This window comes from Anser brachyrhynchus (assembly GCF_964034855.1).
Source record: "Anser brachyrhynchus genome assembly, chromosome: 8".
In the NCBI taxonomy this organism is placed as follows: domain Eukaryota; kingdom Metazoa; phylum Chordata; class Aves; order Anseriformes; family Anatidae; genus Anser; species Anser brachyrhynchus.
Genome location: NC_137702.1, coordinates 30,054,267 through 30,073,349, shown reverse-complemented (window position 1 = coordinate 30,073,349; position 19,083 = coordinate 30,054,267). Strand labels below are relative to the sequence as shown.

Here is a 19,083-nt window from a genome sequence, read left to right as displayed (position 1 = left end):
ACACCTACAACATGTATATTTCAGGAGGTCACACTGAATATATTGTTCCATTTCCTATGTTTAAACATTTTATTTGAAAGTTAGATGTTGTGATCACAGTTTGCATTCAAATAGATAATTCTTTTACAATCCCCTACAACCAGGTCGAAGCAGAAAGATTTGTGTTCATGCCCTACTCAAGTTTTTAAGATTGGAACAAAATTGCTCAGCTGCCTCTCCTGGGTATGTGTTTCTGTGTGTGAAACAGTGTTTTATTGTGTCTCCTTTAACATAACGTATTATCAAGAGAACCACTATGACTACAGAAATTTGAAAACCTGCCCATAGGCTAATGTAAGCACATGAGCTCTTGTCAAGCTGTCCTGAAATCACACATGCATGTACTAAAACACTGCCTGTAGGGATACCTACATACACTAATGGACACAAAGCACAGCAGTATTTGGATACTTCTCAACTAAAATATTTTGGAGCAATAAAAATAGACACAAACCCTCTCTCCCATTCTATCATAGCACAATGACCTAAGACATCCTCATGTTTTGCATTTAGCCTGTGAGTTCAGTGACGAGCCATCAGTCTCACTAGAGAGCCCCAGGGACCAGATCAGACTCCCCTGCCACGCTGCACATACACAAGCACACACACCAGTGAAAGATCCCTTAGTACCAAAATGCTTAAGACCTCTGTATCTCATGAACAATCAAGTTGGAGTAAACAGAAAACACATTACAGAAGGAAAAAAGCTTCCACAGTTTTGAAAGTCTAATTTAAGAGGGATCCAGGACAATATCTATACTTATTACAATTAAAATGTTTCATCTCCACCATAACTTTTGGCACATACACAATAGAACAAGAATTACGGTGCCAAACTCTATAAGACTTTTGAGACAATTAGCCCTGACAATCACTAGTAATTGGTATGATAGGCAACAAGAATGTCATATATTGTGAGAGGAATTCCAACTACTTATCATCACTAAAACTTAAAAGTGACTGTGTCTCAAAAAACAACCACCACCACTGGTGGCCCATCTGTAAAGGTGAAAAGACTGTAAACTACCTGTTTCTTGTTCACAGTCTGCTAGACAGTCAGTCCCATGGGTGGAGTACAAGCAATCTCACATGGGTGGAGTACAAGCTATCTCACCGTAAAAAAAGAGTGGTGGTTGTGTCTGGGGATGTGGTTTAGGCATTGCTGACAGAAGTAACACTATGAAGGGATGCCAAGCAGAGGCTTTGGGGATAAATTCAGCTCAGCAGTTGAACAGAGTACTGTGCAAATAAATAATATCGAACAGATGCAGACAGCACTGTTGATCAGACAGTGATCTCATGCCTTAGGAGATGAATTATAGTGCCTATCCTAACCCAAAACTTTCTTTTTTCTTCTTACCCTCAGAATTTTATCTACTGCCTCAATTCATCCTAAAATGCACCATATTTCCTTTGTATTTGATTTTTTCAAAGGCAGAATACCTCTAAGAAAAAGTCTAGCATGGTCAGCAGCTACTACAAAACATGTACCAGCCTTCTGTAAGCCCTAGACAATTTCAGGTGACTTCAGCATGAAACAATAAGGTGTCAGTCTCCCCTGAAATAGGGAAAAGTTTGTAACTGCACTGGATGATGGTGGACTTTAAACTCTTCTGGGTGCCACCCAGAACATCCCTATTTCCCAGGAACCCTTATAACAGAAAAACAAATGTCTCTAACCTTGACTGTGGTGGGAAGAGGGCCTCCCCTCTGTAGCAGAGGGCCTGCTGACAAACTCAAGTTACTTTACAAGAGATGAAGGTCAGAGACAGAAGAGAAGAAAGAGCAGATGGGTGAGTGATTAGGTTTCTTGGCTTTCAATCTTTTCATTAATTCCATGGATGAATGTAGTTAAGGTGAAAGCAATAAGTCTGCGCTGCTGAGCCAGCTCTGGCAAGGATTCTTCAAGGAGACACTCTGCAACTATGTTTTATTTGAGTGCATACGAAGTGGGTACCCATGCAGAACAGCTTCATCATCTGCATGCACCACAATTAAACAGAAGTGTCATGCAAACAGTGATCTACCCTTAACCAGCAGAAATCCCAATTCAGAATATTTCAAGTACATATATTCCTGCTTAAAGTGCACTTCATACGTGGCTCCTGACCTCCACCAGAGCTCAGACAGTGGCAGCACAGAGAGCACGCCAAGCACATTGGTTCTCCAGCAGGAAAGAAAACAAAACACTGCAACAGACAAGTAGCAGATCTGGAAACAGAAAAATAAAATGTTTCCAGGTCTGTGTATTATGCCATGTACCATGTGCTTATTCACTCGTGGGTGAATTTAAAACAATTGCAATGAGAGAGGTCCCATCTGGTACGGATTTCTAATGAAGTCATTCTTTAGGACAGCATCTTTAAATTGCTTATTCCCAAATGCCCATATGATTATCATTTTTAAATACCAGTAACAGAGCTGCATTGCTTCATCCCAGCACTCCTTTAGCCCATGATAACTTCAGTCAGTCAGGATCTGTTACTCTTAATAGCTAATTTATGACAGTAAGCTGGTTTTAATACTACCACAGGAGCTTGCAGACTGAGAATAAAGAAAAACATATCTAAAATATGCCAAATAGGAATGTATACACATTCAGATTGTGGAATTAAAACAACCCTAACTGAAATATAGTGAAAATTAATTTGCACATGGCAAAATATAAGTATCACACAAATCATCCAGCACCAATCTCTTTCTAGAGGAGAATGAAGAATGTAAAATAAGACAATAGCTAAAAAGTAAACACTATGTTAATAATTCTTCCAGTGATGGTAGTTAATTGAGATTGCTCAGTTTAGACCCTAGTTTCACATAAGTGTTATTCCTAGTGACTTTCATTTAATAGGGTCTGGATTATATCCAAAACTTTAGACTAAACATTTAAACAAAAACAAAATAACAAACAAACAAACCACACCTCACCACCTGCAGTACTCAGGAAAAAAAAAAAAAGTAGATTTCTCATCAATTATTTGCTAATTCCAATTCAAACTTTCTGAGGGTGGAAACAGAAGAAAGCATTTCCTAACACAAAGTCTCTACATAATCATCCTCCCATCTCATCTTCTCTGTCTAGAAAGAAGAAATACTTTGCAACAGAGAGAAAGATGAAGCCATATACTGAGATCTCACCAAGTGTAACACCTTGCTGGCAGTCCCCTGACTGAAGTATCTAGAGAGAAGTCCCATGAAAAATAGCTGCCCTCCACTGCCATGGGAATGAGCGTTCACAAGGAAAGACTCCCATTCATATAATACAGTTCTGGGCTGTTTGCAAATGATAGAGGTCATCCTCAAGCAGGGCAAATATTATTCCTGCAGCCACCCTTCCCATAGCTTTCCCCACATCGTCTCAGTCTTGCCTAGGCCTAGTATTAGAAAAATAACATTGTTTGTCATGGATAAGAGGGTGTCAAATCAACTAGAAACACTAAAATAACATGAGGTCTTTATCCCCAGAAAATATAAAAATAAAAAATTCAGCAGCCTGCTCTGGTAAGTAGAATCTGCAGAGAATATACATTTATGATCTGTGATGGCTTTTGAGCTGCACAAGTGTTTTTTTTTTTTTATTGTAGGAGAGCCTAGCACATAAATAAGACACGCTTATTAATATGGTATGTCTTAGGCCAACTGACACCTTGTTTCGTTTTGACATTTTACAGGGAGCTTACTGAATGGACTATTTTGAAGATACACATTCATCGTCTAAATGCTTGTTCAAGCAAATGATACTGTGACCTCCTTATGACAAAATATCAGCAGAAGTAGCTTAGACACATTTAGTTCAAAAAGGCATGTTAGACTATTCTGATAAGAAATCTTTCCCTTGAAGGAAATAAATAACAAACCTAGGGCTAGCAGCAATTCTTATTAAAGGACAACTTCTACCACTTTCAAGTGACTAACCCAGTCTGGGAAGTGGTTAAAAACATTTCTTCTTGCTTTAATATGAAAAATTATCAGTGGTAATATGGGTTTACAAGAATGCCGTAGAAAAATACTTTTGGTGCCCTAAACAGAGTAGAATTGTTTACTATCTTGAAACATAAGCATACAGAAGAGATTTTAATGACAGGTAGAGTCACTAGAAAGTAGAACTGTGTTAAAAATTTGCATTAGTAGCTCTAACTTTCCTTCTAGTAAAAATACCTAAAATATTTTCTTTATTTGATTATGCTATTTCAGGGCTTGTTTGCTCAAAGAATTATTCAGATATAGCCTTACCTAACATTTGCGTAGTACAACATCATCTTTGCAAAGAAATTTTTATTACAAGAAACTAAAATAAATTTTAAAAACAGCACAGTACTTACTCATGCAAAACATCTTGGCATACCCAGGAGACTATTGCTAGTATGTTCTTACCTAAAATCATATTTTTGAGTCACTTTTTTCAAAAAGTCAGACATTACCTTTTCTAAAGGGCTTTCTACTCGGGGTATGCTGATCGTGGGCATTTGGGCCAGATTATCCATATGAGAATGTTCATGTTCTGGCTGACGTCCTCTGAAGTTATTTACCACACAAACAACCTAGAAGCGATTAGAAGGTAAACAGAATAGCTAAGGAACAACTCATTTTTTCAGCTTTGATCATGACATCCATAATTAGGCAGAACTGACACTAGCTTTAGTCACAGCTTACAGTAGAAACAAAGAAACATGAAGTTCATGTTTTACAAAAAAATTCTTAATTAATATTTCATAACAAAAGATTTAAGTAAATTTTTTTTGATACATGCATTCTCACAGAACCAGAAAGCCCTCCTAAAGCAAATACATTACTGAAGCTAAATAACATAATACTATTTATTAGCAATTTATATGAATGAACGAACATCCAGAGCACGTGCAGCAGAATATGGTAATAACCTTAAATGCCTTTGAAAGGCCTGTACCATCAAAGAATGGTACAGAACTCTTTTGACCAGCAAATAATTTCTCAAATGGAGAGTGAGAAAGGGAGGATAAGAAGGCAAGGATCACTGAATGGTTTGATCTAAACTCCATTCCAGCAGTGTAGTAGTGACTCGCATAGGCATTTAGGAATGTGGCATACAGCAGCCTGTTCGGGTTTCTACTAATTCAGACACTCAGCCGAGACAATGCTTGCCAACTGTATTATCTTCAAAACACAACTAAATTTGATGTCATGTTACTTAAATGAATTTATGCAATACAGCACAAAATATAAGAAAATGTGCTGGGACAGATTTCTTTTGTGCTCTATTTTATAACTTTAGGGGCACAAACACAATACAAAAACTTAAAAATGCAAAAACAAATACAGCTCCAGGATACCTTGTGTTGAAGGAAACAACTGGAAGTGCCAGAAAGTATATTTTAGAGAAGACCTAAAGCTGCCCTCACATTTATCAGATGAGTGAAAATGCCCACCTCAGCCATTCCTGTGTGAGTTCACAGCCAAGGCCGATCTTGAGATCCAAGATCTTGAGATCAAGATCTTGAGATCCCATAATCAATATCAAAAGAAATTTCATGGGGAAAAAAAAAATCAGTTATATTTCAAAGTTATATTTAGTACTAATACAAGCTGTCAGACAGACAAACTTGCAGGCAGTAAGCAGGAGTGACTATTCCATTCTATAGTCTTGCACTGAAGTTACTGGTGAAGGTGATAAATAGATTAATGGCAGCTCTCTGACAGACACTGGACTGTGACTAAAGATCTGGTATTGCAACACAGCTCCAGAAAAGGAAGAAGCTAAACAAGAATTTTTGATTGAGAATAACTTAGAATTTCAATTTAAGCCTGAATTAGTATGAAAAAAGGTCAAAGGGAGCATGAAGATTACTTTAAAGCCAGAAAATTATTAACTTATTCAGTGTAGGTATCAATTCAGCGTAGGTGATCAATTACAATTTATTCAGTGTAGGTATCATTATACTGCACTTAATGCTTTATAAATTAAATTATGAATAGATGTTATTCTGAGGGATATGTAGTTGCTTAAAGTAGGGCTTGATGCAAAAATTATTGGTTGAAACTCTGTAGTCTGGTTTACAAGAAAGTCAAAACAGATAATTTGATCAACCCTTTATTTGATATTTCTGAATGTATGTAAATATATCTAAGGAAATTGATAATTAAAAAAATAGAATCACCTCTTTGTCTGAAAAGTCAAGTTTACTAATACTTGCTAGGAGATACAAACCAATATACTGATATTTTTCCAACAGAAGTGACACAAATATGCACTTACCAAAAATACTGCTATAGATATTCCAATTACAAATCCTGCTATTACATCTGACCAGTGATTTCGATACTCTGCTACTCTGTTGATTCCAGTAAGGAAAGCTAAGCACATTAAGCCCAAACACAGAACAGGTTTTGCAAGCCTTGTTCCTCTGGCTTTTACTGTGCTGGTGATATACATCTGAAAAGTAGAAAGGAAGAAAGTTTAAGACCGATTGACAATATATTCTACTAATTGGTAAAGAGAATCTCTGAAACTTGGGGAGTGGGAGGGTATAAAGAACCAAGAAAGTAAGAAAGTGTAACACAAGATAAAGTCTTCACACCCTTTTCTCAGAGGAAACTCTTCTTACAGAATAAGAATTAGACCACAGCAATTTTATGGCTTACATGAACCTGAAAAGCCCCCAAAAGAACACACAAATTAGACAATTCTATCCTATCGTTCTCAATTTACGCATTTATTTATGCAGAGAAGTAGAGAGAGAGACTGACTTTTCATTACCCAGTGTTAGCAATAATAGCAAGAGATCTCTTGAAAGGTGCTACATCAAGGCCTTGTTTTTACTAGCAAATGCCTTTCTTCCTCATACATGGCTTCTCCGTGTTATTAACTAGAGACTTCACAGAATCACAGAATCATCTAGGTTGGAAGAGACCTCCAAGATCATTGTCAAAAAGCAATGGAAATTGAACTAGATATCAGCATCTACTCATATAAACAAAACGTAATAGCTTCAACCAGTGCTGGATGGATACATCCCCATACCTCACAGACACTGACTGAAGATATTTAGTACTAATTCCCCACATAAACCAACCTAAATACAGAAACTTTTATACAAACTCCAAGAAATTGAGATATCTAGCTCTCCTCTGCTTGCCGTCTAACTGTCCCTGTGCAGTAAAACTGAATTAAAAGCAGTGCGTGGTAATAGAGCAGCTCTTCTTCCCTAAGAGCAGGTGCATTAAGGACTACAGGGTTTAAGCCAGAGCTTCCCAAATTCTGATGGCCCCATGGGAGAAATGAATTTCAAAGCTCTGAACTTCCATTCTCCTGTTTATATTTAATCTTGGCATTACAGCTGTTTGAACGCTTCACCCTGAAAAATAATACTTCAGATGAATAGGTTTTTGATGGGGGGGTGGGGTGGGGGGTGGGGAGTATTTACTTTCTGTAGAAGACCCTTCTGCAGCTAAACGACCGAAATCCCTAAATCCTTCACATTTAGACAAAGTGCTATAAGTTTTAGGACTGAAGAATAGAAGTTTCTTCGTGGGGGTTCACTAGAAACTCAAACTGTGTAATGTTAATACTTTGAACTGCAAAGGGAAACAGATGAATCTGCACTAACAAATTGGTTCTTTTCTGGCTAACAAGTGGGAAGCCTTTTGGCTTGTTTCTCACTGTCTGAAATTTGATCTGAATTAGCTCACTAACAAGTTAGGCCCTGCTGCAATAATCCAGTCAAGAAAAATATTAGGAAGTGTGGTTACAGTTAGGGTAATTTAACTTCCAGGAAGGAAGGAGTGGTCAGAGCTTGTCTGATAAGAACATCTGCCAGTCATTTTGTTCAAAACACTAGAGAAATAACCAAGGCATAGGGAAAAAAAAAAAAAGAAAAAACATAAGCAGGCAGCTTAAAATCACAGCAGAGTACTGCAACACACACATTACATGTACCTTATGTGTACCTTAACGTACCTTATGTGACAAACAGCAGACTAATAGCATGCTTTCAACTAGTGCAAACAGTGCAAAGTTTTGAAAAAAAAAAGAGTTTAGGGTTGTACTTCCAACCCACAGTTATCCTTTCTCCTTCCTAGTTCATTTAAGAAATAGTGTTTCTCCCTTCGCTGACTATCCTTTCAATCTTAGCTCCTTAATTTTTTTTGCAAACTCTTCTTCAGTGAGTTGCTCTTACCACGTGGAATGCTGACAAGATAACTGCAACTTTCATTGCCAGCTCTTTAGCCCCAGCAGTTTCCTTCAAGCTACAGGGCAGTGCATGCTGAGTCACCCAGCAACCCTCTCTTTGAGCGAGTCTTGCTGTACTTGTGGATACTGCCACTGTTACCCACGTTAACACTATGTGTTAGAACATCTGGTGCTTGAGAAAATAGTCTAGTATTTTGAATGTCCAGGAATGATACCACATTTCATATATAGCTTGGGTGAAGTTGGCACAGAAGTCAGCAGGAAGCTATCTTGCATATAATTCTATTTTGGGGAATACACTCAAAATGACTACTGAGAAGGAAAAATCAGCTCAAACCAAAAAGGTGTTATTTGTTTAAGGTAGATCTTAGTGATGTATTTCAGTTCTGTAACGCCTAGTCATCATCCAAGAAGATGATCTCAATTTTAATGAAGTCAAAACACAATGTAAATAGTTGATTCTTCAGTACTTCAGTCAAACTTCAACATTTTTAATACAAAGCTGAACTGCAGAGTGATCTGCAGAAAATTCTCAGTAACTCTTTTTACAATAAGCATGTCCTTCAAATCTTTACTCAGACAAAGCACTCAGCAAGCAGAAACAACTGCAGACTTATCCTGTGCCTCATGTGACTAACAAAGACCCCATGTGCTAAGTCCCTTCCTATGCACACAGGCAAGATTGCCATGCCCAGTCCATTATTCACAACAACCAGAGGGATCTGCCAGCACAGGTACCATTTTTATCTTTTCTTTAAAGGACGGCCACCAAGATATTACGGACAGTATTCAATTAATCAAGAGAAACAGGACAAACTTCTCTTACTGGAATATGGCATTGACAAGTCTACACGTTTTCAAAGCTCTGTATAGGAAACACTGAATCCTGCAAGTCAGGACTCACAGACGTCCATTTTTAAACTTTTCCTCTAGCAGCTCTAGTACTATATATTAATCAGTCAATTCAGTCAAAGATCTGATTTGCATTAAAAATAAAATATAATTAAGTAGCTTTCTTCTTCTTGATTCTGGAAGAAAAGCTCCGTACACAGACACAAACGTAGCAAGGTCCCAGACTTCCATTTTAGTTAGAGTGGAGCTAGTCATCAGGTTGGGCACACCAGCCAGGAGGAGGGTTAATTTTCCTGTCTGATCAATTCAGACTGAGTCCCAGGAAGTATGGAGGCAGATGCCCTCCATGCTTGCTGTTGTGGTTCCCCTTGAAGCAGATGGTCAGGGGGTACTGACAAAGGGACAAACCAGTCTGTTAGTGGGCAGAGAAAAATGACTCATGAAGCAACAAGCGGACATGGGAGGAATCACTGTACAGGCACCTGTCCCAGGCAGTGCTCCAAATAAACATGACCATGTTTTGTTTTGCTCTTATAGTGTACTAGCACTAAAAGAAAAAAAAAAAAAAAAGACTCCTGCAAGTAATATAAGTTATAGATCTTCCACCTGAGGAATGCACAGTTTTCAACGTTTGTCACAGCTACAAGAAAAGAGATAGTAAGAGATCAAAAACATGGAAAAGTAGTGGGCTAGGCTGTAGTTTGCAACCAAGCTCAATGCTTAGTTTGAATCCTGCCTGGTAATATAAAAGCTCTCCACCTTCCTTGATTGGAAGGAATTACTGGGTCAAATTACTACCAGAGCAAACCACAGTCCTATCCTTAAAATCATCTGGGCCTCACTGCAACCAAAACTGCCCACTGAAGATTTTTTAAAATTTTAGTTCTTTTGAAGACTTCTCCAGTTTTCTTGATACACTTTACAGTAATTATTGAAGACCCTTGGCGAAACTTGGGTTTCAAAGTCAGAGGCTTGGGTTGGCAAAAGGAAAAGAAAGTTCTAGAAATGCTGGAACTTAGTATGAAGTGTCCCATTAAGAATTCCCCACAGTTGCAATTTTAAGCAACCGGAAGAGGTATTCTTCAACTTATCAAGACCGTAAGATACACCCGAATATTACCTAGAACTAGTTCAGTCTACAGCGGTCATTATCTTGAGCGACTGAATTGTAATGAAGACCTGACTGAGAAGAAATCTCCAGAGGTCTTTAGATAAATCCCCAAACCAAATTGTAATGTAACTTTGCTATCCAGTCTGAAGCATCCAATATATGAAGAGCTGTACAATCAGTGTCAGTGGATACTTTTACTCACTGAGCCATATACCAAAAAGAAATTCCACTTTCCTAACACTGTCCCTGAAAAGCTTCCAAAATCCTTTAATCCTTCAACTTCCCAAAAAATAAAATAAAATAAAAAAATTAAAATTAAAAAGGCAACAAGAAACCAGACTCCAGGATTCTGTTGCAACTCAATACTCCCTTAAAGCCTATCAGAGGCCCATCATGCCCCTGTCAGCTACCCATAGAACGGGAACCAAATGGGCACTTCAAGAAAAAGATCTTCAGAGATCAGCAGAGACCTGCACCTAAAGACTGGATCAAGGAGTGACACTGGGCAGAGCGTCATCATCACGTTGCCAGCACTGTAACCCAGACCGCCTTGTTGTCTTTTCCCAGTGACTTATAAACACATTAAACAACAGGGATGATACAGCAACGTCCAGAAGCAAGAACCTTGCAGAACAGAAGATCAAGGTCCCAACAAAAGCTCTGCAGATGGGAAAGAATTATTTGTCAGCTTCATCTGCTAGCCCTGCCTGAGGCTGTAGTTGTGGCTAGGGGTTCACAGTACAGAGCAACAAAAGCAGCCCATGGACCTAAGGGCTATGTTAATTATCAAAACATTAAACCTGCTCCTCTATCATTACAAATCCAAAGCAAGTCTGAAATGTATCTGATAGCATCAAGTTCAAAACTCGTGCTTTGGATAGGTTAGTTGCCTACTGCTCATCCAATGCAGTAAGAAAAAGCAACATTTTGTAGAATTAAACAAAATTTGTTTTAAACTACAGCCAGCAACGATCAATCCCCTAGGTTTGCAGCAACAAAGGACAACTGTTAGTCATAGTCTCATATTTAAATCCATGGGAATAGATTGACTACATCTTCATAGATCACTTTAAAATCCTACCAAAAAAAGACTCATGACTTCTCATTTTTGTGTCAGTTGTGGAGAAAAAAAAAAAGTATGTGCATAAGGGCTGCTTCAAAATATCTCTCTAATCGTCCAGGCTGTGTCAGCTTATGCATATTAAAATGTGCCTCATACAATTATATTCTATTTAATAAACCCACAACATTTGCCTCAATACCTATGTCAGCAGATGTTGTTCAGCTGAGAAGGGGTGAATTGCAATGCTGATAAGAAGTGAATGCTGATGCAGTCAACTTATTATCCCAACTCCAGCACACACACACACGAGATCTAAGATGAGTTGAGCAGACAGCTAAGAAAATATCCAGCCAGCTAAGGTAGAGATTTTGGAATAATTTATGATAGTTTATTATGAAGATTTTGGTACACTAGGGATAAATAAACCTAAAACTCTTAAGAAGGTAAGTAATGGATCCTTGAAAGCATCCACATTTGGAGCAGGGTAGAGAAGACATCTAACCATAGTGCTGCCATTCACCGTTTCAGCTGCTGAGTCTCGATAGGTCCTGAGAGAAAGCAATGGAGACAAACACGACAGAGAGGCCTAAATATTAGCAGTACAATTGTTTGCAAAAGCCTGTACTTTCAGCAGGAGGGGAATTCAAAGTTACCATAGCAGCCACCCACTCACGAAAGAGGGGAGGGGGGGAAAAAGGAAAACTCAAGAACTTAGATGAAAAAAAGCTATTGTTAACAGGACAATATGCACAGATGCTAGGTGATAAGGACATGGCTGCACTTACATGGAACAAGACCACGGAATTATTAGATAAAGCATAGGTTTTGTTTTCAAATGGGCTGATCAGTGAAATATGACTGATCAGTGAAGTCTGTCTGTTTACGTCACCACCTCAGAAAGCAAGGACGCCGGATCAGCTTGTTGCCTGCTTATGTCTTCGAGCTGGTTTCATTTTGCACACAGCTGGCTGAAATGTCCAGGGAGGATTCTGAAACAATCCCTCCCTCTCCCCCAAATATTTCTGTTAACCAAAAAGAAAGCACATTTTGTATCAGAAAGGATATGCTCATGCTACTAGCTGAGTAGTATATGGAGGTCTTTATGTCCGTGCTCTCAATAACTTTTGTACCACAGTTCATACAAAGACTAGGCTACTGTTTAAATATTCTTCTCCAGTGAATAACGATGAGAAAGTTGTTATTCAGGGCCAACTTTCTCAATAAACATCATGACAGCGTAAGGACATGACCTCAGATATTAGAACATTGCATTTCTTTCCCTGGTGTGTAACAAACTGTATTTTTAGCTGCAAAAATGCAACTGGATCTTTTTTTTTGTTTATTTTTTAAAAGACTCACAATATTGCAGCAAGGACCTAAATTTTCAGGCTAGCACTCAGCTGATACATCATAGTAATTAATTTCTTCAGGCAGCCTGTAAGAGCTCAGAAATCCCGTCAGCAGTTCACAGTGCGTTAGTTAAGGGATGACACTGTCATGTATCGCAGTGGTAAACTAGTGACAGGGGATATATCCATTTTCACAGTTATGGAAAGATTATGAAGTCATTAAATAGATCACATTGTTTTCCACTTTTGATTGTTGTTAATCAGAGACACCATAAAATTTGCTTAAAGTACCGTAGCTCATATCAAAAGCCATGATGCTAGGTATTAGGCTTTATTAATGCCTACTTTAAAAAAAAAAATGTATTAATACTATTTTCTTTTCTGCTCTGCAGCAGCTGAACAGTTGGTTTCCTTTAGTTACTGTGACTCATGGCAACAGTGGAAATCCATCTTTACAGATGGATGAGAAAAATAGGAGCAATTAAAATGTAGAAAGCTGAATATTTTCTAAAATAGCTTGCACCAAATTTAGAGGTATGTTTCAGTGAAGCAAAGCCTCAGATATCTCCCCAAATAAAGACAATACTATTAGGAGTCTTACACTTGCCTCAAGTTAGAATAAAATTTAATTGCTCATCTCTTATTTGCAGATAACATTTTTCCTGTACTAACTGATAATCCACATCTCTAGGTGGCATTGCCCACAAGGAACTTCAGATAAATGTTGCTGTCAGGGCTGCAGATTTTAAGCAACTGTCTCAAAAACCATATCCAGAAGCACGGTGTTGGCACGCTGCCTGTGGATGGGTTTGAGATCTTTGCCGCCATGTATCGAGTATCAGCTGACAAGTATCAGCTTCCAGATCAATCAAGAATTAAGGCAGTTTATTAAATATATATGCTCAAAAGTGATACACACTCAAAAGTAATACACACTCACACGTGTGTGTATGTATGTGTGTGTATATATATATATATGCACACATATAGGTACATGCACCCCCATACAGACCACTGCTGAAATACATCGGGCACAGAAGGGATGACTGTTGCCATGACCAGCGAGGCACACGCCTGCCTTGCTCCCCACTGACACTGCGAGGGAAGCTTTGGGTCCTTCCAGTGGGCTATAAAGGAATGCAATTGCAAGCCCAGGTCAGGTGGAAGATTTCCACAGGGGTGCCCCAGGGAGAGTCAACTAAGAAAATGCTCTTCTGCTTGTGAAAGGAACAACATGCGCTCCAGACTAAGCCAGGGAACATTGCACTGAGTTATCTGAGCAAGACTCATGACTACTGCCCTCTCACCTGCCTCCCAGCACTTCTGAATAGCTTCAGCACCAGCTCTGATGCCAGTCAGTAAACAGCAGTTTGTCCCAGCCCTGCTCATCACCCCCTGTGTCAGAGAGGAGAGAGGGAAGAAACGATGGACTGTCTTGTAGCCTACTTAAATGCAGTATAAGAGCCTGAGCACTGAGGTACCTATAAATATCAATTCTAGTACCTACGGATACGCACAGATCCAGGAAACTTGTGAGATCAGACACTTACATGTACCCACTCGTCTGCTTTACCCCACCAAAGCCACGTGCAATTCTACTAATCTGTACTCAGATAAAACAAGGGACAAAAGAAAGGGACTACTACCAGTCACAGATAATCCCAACCTTTTTTCTTTACCACCCAACACAGCCTTTTCCCAGATTCTCTGGCAACAGAGAAAAAGTAAACCAAGAACCTGGTTATCCTACACCAATAACCATTCTAACCAATTTATTCTCCCTCTGCATTGCCCTAGACACTTCCTTAGCTTTCAAGGCTGAGAGGACCACTACATCTGTAATTCTCAAAATGAAGTCAATGAATCAAATTCTCAAAGGCTTCACAGTAACACACAGAAGGTTTACATACAGAAAACCGAAAGTCAGTAGTTGTCTTATTTTCCCTCCATTCCTCCCCCCACCAATAGTTTGAGACACGTACTCTCAAAATTATAGTGACATTAAATAGCACAATATACTTACAGCCAGATACATAGCTGCATATACGCTTAGTGCTGCTTCTTTGGATGGGAATGTCTTTCTGGCTTTCATGATAAGGTCTGGGTTTCCCGTACAGGCTTGTGCACTACTGATGAATTGTGTATACTGTTTACATCCAAGTGCTGTATAGTTGGGTTTACAAAGTGCAAGAAAATGTGGTGCAAGATTCCCTGTTACTACTTGTCCAGCGTTTACAAAGATGTCCGTAGCAAACAGTCCAAATGCGTAAATTCCTAAAGAGGGAAACAAAGAGTTAAATATCCTGACAATTTCACTCCAGGACAACATATTATAATATTTATTGCAGTAACAAATCAGCTTCTTCCATTTAAGAACATGAACAACTCCCAAGTGTACATAGGCAAGACTGTACCCTAAAGATCCTGGATGATGTTGGAGATTATAACTTCCTACACAACCACAGAAATGATGATGAGACATACCCACACACCCAATCTCTCTCCATCCTTCAGGGGAGTATGCTCACCTCTCGTACAAACAGCCTGCTTTCCTGAGCCCCCTAGCCATGTGTCTCCACCTGTTCAGCATAGCTAGCTATGCTGCCATCTAGCCTTTGCCTATGTTCACCAAACAGAAGTGACAAAGGCAAATTCTTCACCCCAAAAATCTGTTTCAGAACCAGAGAAGTCAGGCTCTAAGTGGTGAGGTAACTTGAAAAAAATGTAACACATACTGGACATTTTCTTTTCTCGCTCAGCTGTAAGGAAGATGAAGTACTGAATAATTTAATACTATCATGCACGAGTTGTCTTCATCTGCCTGCTACTGGGTACAACTCTATGCATGGCATATGAATCATAATATCAACACAATGAGCTAAATATGTATATATTTGAGGAGCTTCTTATGCTAAAGCATGTTTTTAATCAGACATATCAGCAAAGCATTAAGCATATGTACTTCTTGTTCATTAGAAAGGAATGCATGTATCTGATGATCTAAAAGAAAACAGATTTCTCCTATTCTGAGGTCTCTTTCTATCCTTTTGGAAGCAGAAAGCAAGCTCTGGAAAGAAATGCAAACACAGCACTCTGACTGGGAGATTAAGCCAGCAGATGTGTGTTCAAATTCCACCTGAGCTACAGATTTCCTGTATTTCCATAGGCAAATCAATTTGCCCTTCCCATACTTCAACTCCCTGTGAATATAGTGTGAGTTCTGGCTATTCCCAGCTTCCTGGGGCACCGTGAGGATGAAGACATTAATGGATGCACACCACAGCAGACACGATGCCACAGAAGCATGTGCATTTTTAAAGGTCAGTGTTTTTTCCTCTGCAAAACTGGAATACCAAGCATGGTTTCTGGGATTCTGGCTGGTCAGCAAGGTCACACTAGCATTACTTCACCCTGAGCAGCTAGACACTAGTGAGCAAAGGATTGTGCCCAGGCACTGCACAGGAGGGCTCTTTCAGCAAGCCCTGGGGATGTGCACTGCCCCAGAATAGGTGGCCACATTGCTTTCTGTGAGCATAATGGGTAGTGATGCCTTGCCTGGTGGCACAGTGCAAAGGCCGCTGTTCATCCCTGCCCTCCCACCAGCTTTGTTTTTTGCTTCTGTGAGCAAGGAGGGCCCACCAACCGGGAAGGAAGCGCTGACACTGACTGCACAGCCCCTGCACAGAGCAACTGGAGCAGGAGGAGCTCTTCCGCATCTCTCCCGCCCCCCTTCTGGATCTATGCAAGACAGTCTCACCCTCAATGACTTCCAGCACTCCTGTGTGACAGTGAGCAATCGTGCTTGCAGAAGGTGGGCACAGCTGTCGCACAAACGCTGCGCAGACAGACACAGCTGTACGCCCCCTTCCTCCCCCAGCGGCGGGGGCACACAGAGGATCAGCTGCCCCAGGGCTTCGTGCTCCAGCTGCTTCTCTTAGATACAAGCAGGACGGAGAAGCAAACAACTGACAGACTGAGCCCTGCTATGACATCCCTGCATGCATTAAAAAGCAGCATCTGGGAATATTCAACAGACATTCTTCGTGGTGGTACTTCCCTCCCCAAAATACAATTCCAATGAAATAAGTAGAAAGCATGACATTTCGTATTTACTGAAGTTGGGAGAGGGTTGGGTTTTTTTGTTTGTTTTGTTGTTACAGCTGACTTCAGCGGACTAAGGATTTAATTCAGTCCTCTATCGTTGATTATAATATATGCTCCAGGCTGGGAAAGTACCTTAACGGGGCTTGCTTTCAGACATACATTTATATCCCAACATCCTCAACTTTGGCTGCTGTATGTGTGTGTAACCAAAAGGAAACTACTGACCATAGATATGGCATAAGGATATTTCCCTTCTCCATTTCACCCTAGTCAGGGCTCATCAGTTGTCTTTTGCCTCTCATGGTCCCAATTTTTTCTATTCTTCCTGCTGTTTCTGCAACTGTTTTTTAATCCAAAATTCCAAGAAACTTAATTTGCTCCCCAAAAGGAAAGAAGCCATTGCACCAAAGTTAAGACTACACATGAAATACTGTTTATCTGAATATTTTCCCCACGTCAAATTTAAGACATACTTGATTCAGAAAATGGAAACATTAATTTTGCTCATACCAAGGAATCTGATGGTTCTGCGCACCAGTGGATTTATATAACAACAGTCTCCAGTTAATATTGTTTTTTCTTGGTTTTCAAAATCCTTTGTAGCTAACTGTAGACAAAACACTGCAGTTTCTCCAGCGATAATCTTAGGGGGAGGAGAAAAAGGGGAGAAAAATGGTACATCAGATTACAGCAAACAAAATATACTAGTATTACAGAGATGGCAATCTCATCTTAAGGAAACAAAACCAAACCAGCACAAAACGAAACATAAGTGATCTAAGTTCTGTAAATTAATCTTCTTAGGAGGAAAATAGGCCATATGGCTTGCTATACTTTATCTGCACTAAGAGAGAATGAACTTCTATAACCAGGACTTGGAATCAACAAAACATAACCTAGTTTTCAGGAAGAGGGAAAAAAGAATAACTAGTAGTTCAAGAAAAACAAGCTTCCTAACGCATAGTATGGGGACCAAAGTAAGGGCCAATCCTGGAAGATGCTGAACACTTTCTGTTCCGACATGGCTTTCACTAACATTCAGCACTTCACATGGGTGGGCTCCAGATTTTGCACCGCAGAGAAAAATTCACAACAGAGCTCCAGTTCACAATAGAGAACTGGTTTGCCAGTAGATACTTAACAGGGTTTGATCCATATTTTTCCACCTAAGTTTATCTAGCCTGGCTTTAGCTTTGCTTCTTAAGCTTGAACAAAGTGTCGCCACGGATATTTTAACATTAAGCATGGCCTGTTTTGTATTCGTTACACCAAGTTCTCTTGTCTATAGCTCGTGAACAATATAATTGGTTAAAAATTCTCACACACTCACAAATAAGAAAAATATAGATTGTGAATGTAAAATATCCCCTCTAAGACACGTATTTACCTGTACGGGAAAACATGACTCCTAATTTACTTATGACAATTATGGTATTCAGCCTTAATAGCCAAGGACAAACCGTAAGCGTGTACTAAGCTTTATTATTAAGCTTTATATTGAAGCTTTACTGCAGGTAGAACAGGTATGATCAAAAAGCGTAGAGATGGCCACTGTATTCTAACTTTGGTTCACTGTGGGACTTAAAGAAAAGGTGCTTTCTCTCTTCTGTGTGAATAGCATTAAAGTTTACTGATAGGTACATCACACTGCTAAACAGGAATGAAGACCAGCAAAATTAAAGCATTAATGCTACACAAATACAAGAAATAATGTTGTCAAATCAGATTAATTGCCTAGGTTTTCTAACCCGTTGACCCAACAGAAAATTAATAACTTTTTCATATATCAGTATAGATATGAAGAGTTCTACAGACAGCATTGTTTATATTAAAAAAAAACCAAACACACAGTTTAAAGAAAACTGTGGGAAATGGCTCATACACACAGTTTGTTGTCAACCAGGAGAATGCAATTAATGACCTTACTTAGTTATTCTTGAATATACACAGATGACTTTTGGCTAAATTGTGACCCAAAAAGGAGAAAAGGGCTTCTCATAAATAATGTGGCACAAATAAAAATAACTTTGTGGTGGCGTTTAACAAGCAAAATTCAGTTTGTCAGAGAAAAAGCCATCTTCTATTACTTTACTCTGGCTTCAGATCCTTGTAGCCTTTTTAGATGAAACAGAAATGTGAGTACCTGAACTAACAAGTATCCACTCTCTACTTTGATGCAAGAAAATCTTCTGCATACTGAAGTACAGTTCTTTCACCTATAATTAATAAATGATCAGTACACTTATGAAATGCAACTCAATCTTCAATCCAAGTTCATCAAAATTGTGACAATGATAACAAGAATTCAGCCCAATGACTCCTACAGCTCTCATGAGAAAAACAAAACAAAAAACCAAAAAACAATTCTAATATGATTAATAAAGATGAGAATTGAAAC

The 19,083-nt window shown here is 39.1% G+C and overlaps 1 protein-coding gene across 5 annotated transcripts in view; it reads right to left on the bottom strand.

The window, feature by feature from the left end:
* PLPPR5 (phospholipid phosphatase related 5) overlaps positions 1-19,083 on the bottom strand; it is a 104,045-nt gene that overhangs the window by 47,582 nt on the left and 37,380 nt on the right. For all 5 annotated transcript variants that reach the window (XM_080602526.1, XM_080602525.1, XM_080602527.1 and 2 more), the window contains 4 exons: positions 17,196-17,328; positions 14,605-14,855; positions 6,272-6,448; positions 4,461-4,580 (listed from right to left, as the gene is read on the bottom strand). In XM_080602526.1, the coding sequence (XP_080458652.1) occupies positions 4,461-4,580; positions 6,272-6,448; positions 14,605-14,855; positions 17,196-17,328 (681 nt within the window). The remainder of the gene's footprint in view (positions 1-4,460; positions 4,581-6,271; positions 6,449-14,604; positions 14,856-17,195; positions 17,329-19,083) is intronic.